General features: G+C 39.4%; 2 protein-coding genes across 2 annotated transcripts; one reads left to right on the top strand and one right to left on the bottom strand.

Annotated features, from left to right (window-relative positions):
• LOC131019042 (probable aspartyl aminopeptidase) lies at window positions 1-5204 on the bottom strand. The gene is made up of 10 exons (XM_057947729.1): window positions 4928-5204; window positions 4738-4828; window positions 3743-3878; window positions 3239-3511; window positions 2998-3133; window positions 2676-2915; window positions 1831-1963; window positions 1084-1265; window positions 512-624; window positions 1-321 (listed from the first exon to the last, which is right to left on the bottom strand). Exons 1-10 carry the CDS (start codon window positions 5114-5116, stop codon window positions 213-215), a joined length of 1602 nt encoding a protein of 533 aa, XP_057803712.1. The 5' UTR covers window positions 5117-5204; the 3' UTR covers window positions 1-212.
• Window positions 5205-5288: 84 nt separating this feature from the next.
• LOC131019389 (uncharacterized) lies at window positions 5289-6428 on the top strand. Its single transcript, XM_057947935.1, has one exon. It carries the CDS (start codon window positions 5434-5436, stop codon window positions 6187-6189), a length of 756 nt encoding a protein of 251 aa, XP_057803918.1. The 5' UTR covers window positions 5289-5433; the 3' UTR covers window positions 6190-6428.
• Window positions 6429-7082: the final 654 nt, after the last annotated feature.

The following is a 7082-nucleotide window of genomic DNA, read 5'->3' as shown; positions in this document are numbered from 1 at the left end:
TAATAACAGGTTTCAAGACATTGAAATTCCTTGTCAATGTTCAGCCATTGATGCACAGCTCTATGAGCTGATAATATTTTTCTAGTTTATTGTTGTTCCCCATTTCTGCAATTTCACAGAAACAGAATAAATTTGCATATGAGAAACATATGCCAAATACACCAGTCCAAACTTTGGTTAAAAATCTAGTTTCCCAACTATATATTCTTCAGTTAGGAATCCACTTTTAGCTTTCTGTCGATGCTTGAGAATGTTCTATAAAATGCTTTGAAGTGCTTGTAAGCGATGTCCACATCCTCCTTGCCGCAGATTTCTCTTACACTGCCAAAGGGAGAGAAGAAAGGAATGAGAATGGGTGCAAATACTCCAAGAAATGGAAAAACAAACAAATAATAAAAAATGAGTCTCCGTGGAGCAGAAAGAATTTGACAACATGGCTTCTTGTTGTAAGACTAACTAGTCTCTAATTTTACAAATCCTAGAGTTTGGTCTCTTGACGTCAAAGGTTAACCTGTGCATGGATAGCTGAGCTATGCCACAATCGACTGTACGGATTCCAACTCCTGAAGCAAGTATGGGACCTATAGTGGAACCACATCCCATATCGTTTCTCACAACAAACTCCTGCATAAATTAAAACAGCATGAGCATAATGTTTTGGGTCAGGATGATGTCAAATATCAATTAGAGTGAAAAAGCTTACTGCTTAGTTGTATATATGTTCCCGCTATTTATCAGCCTGTTTATTCTTATTTTTTAATTCTATTGTACCTATTTGCCTTTACTTTTAGTTACAAAAAATTCACCATGTTGAACACTGAGTTCAGGAGTGTTAAATTCATATGAGGAAGTCAATATAGATGCAACAGAAACACTATCAAGGATGTCAATTGAGACTTTGCAGACACAAAATGAGTTGCCAAAGAAAGCTGTAATAGTATAAGATGCTCTAATGAAATCCAAGGCCAGCTTGCTATGAAGTTGAAGGTTTAAATTGTTGAATTCAAAGGATCGACCAAAAAACTAAGAGTTTAGATTACAGGACAAAATCATTAAAGCATGGAAAAAAATTAATAAGAAAACCTGTGTGGGGAGATTGTGGATGTCAGCAATTTCCTTGAATAGAAAAGATGTAATTCCACTTGTAGCATAACGTTGATTAGCATTATGCTTTATCACAAGCCCCTTCTGCAACATTGGCCTATGATTTTCTTCATGCTTATCCACAAAGTTGGGGTGGACTCCATGAGCCATGTCAGCAGATACTGCAGAAGTCGCAAATTCTATCTTATAAAAAAATGCTTGGACAGGATAAATCATATCTAGTGTGATCACAACAACATTTCTCTAACTCTTCCTCTTCTTGGTCTACTAAATCACGTCCTCAGACTTGTTAAGTTAGCCAACTTCACTATCATGTTCAGCATGCAAATATAAAAAGGTGACAGACTTCAGCAAATAACTTCAGTTACTCTTGGATTAGGATGTGCTACTCAACCGATGGCTGCACTACTTGTAAGACTAGCCAAATGACTAAAGATATGTACTTTGACGATCAACTAAAATGAGTACCTCGAACATAGTAACAGAAATCATATACTTAATATGTTCAAGTATAAGCATTATTGGGCCTCACCTATATGAAATCTCATAACCACAATAATTTCTCTGTCAACGTCCTATCTTTTATTTTTTTAGGGATTTGGGGGTCTCTTCTTTTCCACAAACACTAAATGAAAAATACTTTTCAACATTACTTGGAAGGAAATGGTCTTAAGTTCCAAAGATGGTATTAGGATTTATGAGGAACAACTGCTGCAGATAGTGTACCAAGAAAAGAGTGGCGAATTGCTCGTGCAAAGCCACATTCACCAACAATATTTTGACCTAAACAGGCAATTATTCTTCTCATGGCCTCAAACATAGTTGGAGCACCTGCTCCTTGGCATGAATCTGAACCAACCTGCAAAAGTACAAGTAGTTAAAGACGTCATGAGTTTGAAAAGAAGCATAAAAATGACTAGTGTTGAAAAATATGCAGAATGCAAGGGGCGTTGGTAATATTTGTTCACTGTCTCTTATCTCTGGGTTGATTTGTTTCCATATACATGCTTGGAATTCATCCATCCGCTCGTGACAAAATATAGTAAGAGCTTTTCCACTGACCTTGTTGAAACTTCAACAACTTTATTTTGTGAATTAGTGTGCGAGACCTACGGAACATAATTTTTAAGGCTCGTGCAAGACCTTGTTGGGGATTGATTAATACCAGATTCTGAGAAGTGACTCAACAGACTACATGGTATCTTGCGTAGGAGAAGTATCAAAAAGAGTTCAAAGTACATCCTGTTGGCAGTGTAACGAGGTAAGGTGGTTCAGAATCCCAAGTATGTTAGCGTGAGCATTGATAGCGGAATGCTTTTCTCATGCAGACATATAGTATCAAAGAAGGCTTGTCATCAGTGGAACCCCTGACATCAAGTGTAATTTTTTAAGGAAGCAGGAAAGGGAAAACTACGAGAGATCCTAAGTATCATGTTATGCTTTTGAACCACTTGATTTGAGATAAGACAACAACGGTCTTTTCATCAACTATGAGAGCAAACACACATGTGGTTCTGTCAACCAGCATCTGACTCAACGGTTCTGTATAAAGATCCAACTGCAATAATTACCTCCTCATTGTCAAATAAAGCAACCATTCGAATTGCATGCTCATTAACCAAATCTTCAGGTGAGGCACATGCATCAATGAGAGCTCTCAATGCGCAAAAACTTGAAGCCAGATTATCCAATCTCCCAGAAAATATAAACTCATCGTTAGCACCTCCAAGACAGCTAGGTTGAGTGTCGCAAACATTTAGTTCTATGCTAGCAATATCGTCGACCTGACAGCCTAGCTCATCTGACAAGATCTGCAGAAAAGTAAAATATAAAAGTGCAACATGACTTGGATATTCTGCAACACATGACAGAAAAATGGGATTCGAGAGACACCTGCATAAGCAGTTGGTGGTGAGCAGCTTTTGAAGATGCAGCACTTTTGTCATCGGATGTTTTTTCAGCTTCTGTTGCCAAAAGAGGAATGAGCTGAGTCTCAATGTTTGGCTTGAAACCATCTGAATTTACTGTCCTAACAGTCAAGAAGCAAACATTACAGCCACAGACATCAGGAATCATAATTTGATTAAGGGAAAGAGTCCTCAAGACGGTTGATTCTTAGGATAAAACAACAGACCTGTCGAGATGAATAGCAAGTGTGGGCACTCGCAGCAAAGGTCTCTTTATCTTTACTAGCTTATGTGAAAAGGAACCATCCTCAGCTCTAACAATAACCCTTCCAGCTAGGCTTAGGTCTCTGTCGAACCAAGTGTACCATAAACCACCACCATAAGTCTGTACATTGACCATAAGATAGCCAGATTTGGATGTTGCAGACTTTGGCTTTAGTTTTAGACATGGGCTATCTGTATGAGCAGCAATCACGTGAAAACCATTGCCAATTGAATACCTGCAACACTAATGTAAGCATTTTATCAACTAAAACTCTGATTTTGTAGGATGGAGAGCAAAAGGTGCACTCATTACAAGGCGAAGACAAGAAAGAAGAAACCAAGTGATTTGAAGTGCAGAGAAAGCACTAATCTTTACAAGAACCAGTGCCTGAGGCACAGAAGAATTGACATGATTGTGATGTACTTTGCTTTAGTTATGTCAAACAATCAAGATGAAATTTACTCACTTTTCCCCAATTGCAAATGCAACTAAAGAAGACATGTTTCGCGTAAAAAAATAGCGACCACCAGGCTTCAGTTCCCAATCTTCATTCTCGTTCAGCAAATGAAATCCAGCAGCAACTAGTTGTCTTTTTGCTTCAGCTATCAATAAAAAAAGAGTGAAGGTTAAACAAGAAAAGAAACCTCACAACCCGACACTTCTCCAGATAATATATTGAGTTGTTTGTGCCCTCTACACAGACTATGTCATGAAATACAAAAATATGAATGTAGTCATAAACATGTAACAATCAACTAGCTGACAGCAGATTCTCTATAAATTCGAAATGTTCCTGAGAGTCAAGTAGGTACATGTTAAAATCATACATTACACATTAGGATAATGTCACACTAAGATCTGCTTTTCAAATATATTATGTCATCAGGTTTGCTTTCGTGATTTTCACTGTTCAATGCCAACAAATTTATGTTGCATGAGAGGAGAATATTAATCATTAGAATAAATGTAAAAACCAAGTGAATTTGACCTTCTGAAGAACTAAGCAACTAACTTTTTCCTGCTGTGATTTAGAAGTACCAGTGATGTTTGCCTCCATTATGTTATAACTTATATGATACAATGCCACTCTGAACAAATTCTCTTCATCCAAAAAGAAGTAGATACCCCAAAAATTAATATCCAGCGCATAAAAAATCATCACAAAGTAAATGCATAACGTTCAGAACTGACACTCATTTTTTTTTTTTTTTTTTGTCTTAGTAAGATCTTCAAAGCCTAGTCATAATGCCAAGAAAGCACAACGGATTTGAAAGATGGATATTCACATATTCCTCAACTTAGCCGCGAACAATAGTACTATTAGATTGAAAAAAGGAGAGTGCAAAACAAAAACCTTTTTAGCACATAAAGTTAGCAAAACGAACCAAGTACAAGTTATTTCGACGATTAAACAAAATTCAAGCGAAAAGTGCACAATCTCAGAATCAGCAAACGTGATACCAGTAGCATGAAAATGAGTCCAGGATTCATTAAGGTAGTCCAGAAGATCGCTGACTATCGAATGGCTCGATTCAGTACTTGAACTACTGCTCTGCAATCACAAATTCGACTTTCAAATATCAACTACGCGTGTGACAAAATGAAACAAATCAATTTTATTCATCAATGAAGAAAAAACAGATGCAGAGACCTCGGAATTACACCTAAGCGGCGGAATGTTGGAGAAATTACGGCCACCGCAGCGGAAGTGGCGGAGATCGGCGTTGTTATTGGTGGAGATAGTGAAGAACGGAGTAGCATGAGGAAATTTGGAGAGAATTGAAGACGATTTGAGGAGCGTAGATGGTTGGAGAAGATGAAATCGAGTGATGGCCGCCATTTCTCTTAGCTCAAGGTGTAAAATGCCGCAGTTGCAGAGCTGAAGGGATAATAAAACGGAAATTACCAAATAAAATAACCCCAACAGTTAATAACTTAAATAAATTAAAAATAATATTTTAACAAAGATTAGTAATTTTCAATAGAGGTCAATAAAGTCCCGCACCCCCTATTTAATTCTGCGCTTACGAAAAAAACCCTAATTTCCCCTTATTTACATTTGTGTCCACGACCTGGAAGAATCATCCTACACTTCTTCACCACGAAAGAGCCAAAATTAATCAAAAGCGTTTCTCGCCAGATCTCCAATCCCGATCCATGGCAAAGGAATTCAACGTGCCCCCGGTGGTTTTTCCCTCCGGCGGGAATCCGGCGACGGCCGCCTCCGGCCCCCAGCAGCGCCGCCTCCCTACCGCTCCTTTCCAGCCCCCGAGATCCTCGAACCCTGGCCTCCCCTTCCTCTCCTTCGATGTCAACTCCGCCGCCGCGTCCACCTCCTTCTCCGCCGCGCCTCAATTCCCCTCCACGATCGGCGGCGTCGGTGGCAGCTTCGACGACGAGCCGCCGCTTCTCGAAGAACTCGGCATCAACACCAAGCAAATCTACCAAAAAACCCTATCGATTCTCAACCCGTTCCGGATCAATCACTACCTCCACGAGGACGCCGATCTCTCCGGACCGTTCCTCTTCCTGATGGCGTTTGGATTGTTCCAGCTCCTCGCCGGAAAATTGCATTTCGGAATCATACTCGGCTGGGTGACGATGGCGTCGATGTTCCTGTACGTCGTGTTCAATATGCTGGCGGGTAAAAACGGGAATTTGGACATGTACAAGTGTCTCAGTCTGATTGGGTACTGTATGCTGCCCATCGTGATGTTGTCGGCGGTCTCTCTGTTCTTGCCGCAAGGCGGAATGGCGATCATGGTGATTACGGGGCTGTTCGTGATCTGGTCCACGCGTGTCTGCACCGGATTGGTCGTGGAGCTCGCCAACTGCGGGGATGAGCATCGAGGGCTGATAGCGTATGCTTGCTTCTTGATTTACATGCTTTTTTCGCTGCTTGTGATTTTCTAGTTGCCAACACTTTGTACAAGATTGAATCATATATGTTGTTAGCGTTTCAAGCTTAGCTTAGTACGGATGTTAACTCTTACATATATGGCCTTTTGTAGCATGGGAATATTGTCGGCATTTTTGTTAAGGTGGGAGGGGATGGATCACAAATTTGTTTACTTTGTGATTGATGGATGGTGGTTTGACATGCTGGATAATGGAATGGATATTGATGGTGGAATTCAAATGTTCTAGCTTAATTTGCTTCTGTATTGCATTGAAAATGTGCATTTCTTTTTTCTTGAGAAGAATGTGTGTAATTTGCATTGTGGTTTATGGTGTCAAGGATCATGGTTTATGTGCTAATTAGCTTGGGGCTAGAATCAAATTTTTTGGTGATGAGGATTGTAGTTTAGTTATTAGTTGTTGAGAGTAGAACAAAACTCCTCCTATATGAATTTTAGGGAACATATGTAGTTATATCCCCCTGTTTTCTTCACAGTTGTGGGTAATAAGAATGGTTTATTGAGTCCAAAAAGGAAGAGGAATTCCCTTTTCATAAGTAGCATTGATACAATGAGTAGTTATTGCATGAAAAATCATTGTATAGATAGTAGCTTGTGAGCAGTGAAGGTCAATTTGTGGCTAGGAACTAAAATTGGATACATAACTTGTGAGCCCTATAAGTTTCCATTATCTCCTTCCTCCTGATGAATGCTTCCTTGTTTGCACCAAGACGTGATTGTTATGGGGAATCCTACATGTTGCAGCATTCTTGTCTTGGCATCTCATCATTCTTTAGGATTGAATTTGAAGTTTCTTTTATTTGGTTTGGTATTGGGTAGAGAAGAGTTGATTTTCTATGAGTTTGGTGGTAAGGGTAGTTTGTAATATCCACTCATTAGTCATTACAG

The sequence above is a fragment of the Salvia miltiorrhiza genome, chromosome 1, assembly GCF_028751815.1.
Source record: "Salvia miltiorrhiza cultivar Shanhuang (shh) chromosome 1, IMPLAD_Smil_shh, whole genome shotgun sequence".
In the NCBI taxonomy this organism is placed as follows: Eukaryota; Viridiplantae; Streptophyta; class Magnoliopsida; order Lamiales; family Lamiaceae; genus Salvia; species Salvia miltiorrhiza.
This window is presented reverse-complemented; position numbering and strand designations above follow the sequence as displayed.

Bases quoted from the DNA above. Each gene is read 5' to 3' on its own strand.
- LOC131019042 (XM_057947729.1), bottom strand. From the start codon at position 5,116: ATGGCGGCCATCACTCGATTTCATCTTCTCCAACCATCTACGCTCCTC. The intron at 1,266-1,830 runs GTACACTATCTG...CGACTTCTGCAG, and splicing joins AATTCGCCACTCTTTTCTTG to TATCTGCTGACATGGCTCAT. The intron at 625-1,083 runs GTTTTCTTATTA...TAATTTATGCAG, and splicing joins TCCACAATCTCCCCACACAG to GAGTTTGTTGTGAGAAACGA.
- LOC131019389 (XM_057947935.1), top strand. From the start codon at position 5,434: ATGGCAAAGGAATTCAACGTGCCCCCGGTGGTTTTTCCCTCCGGCGGG.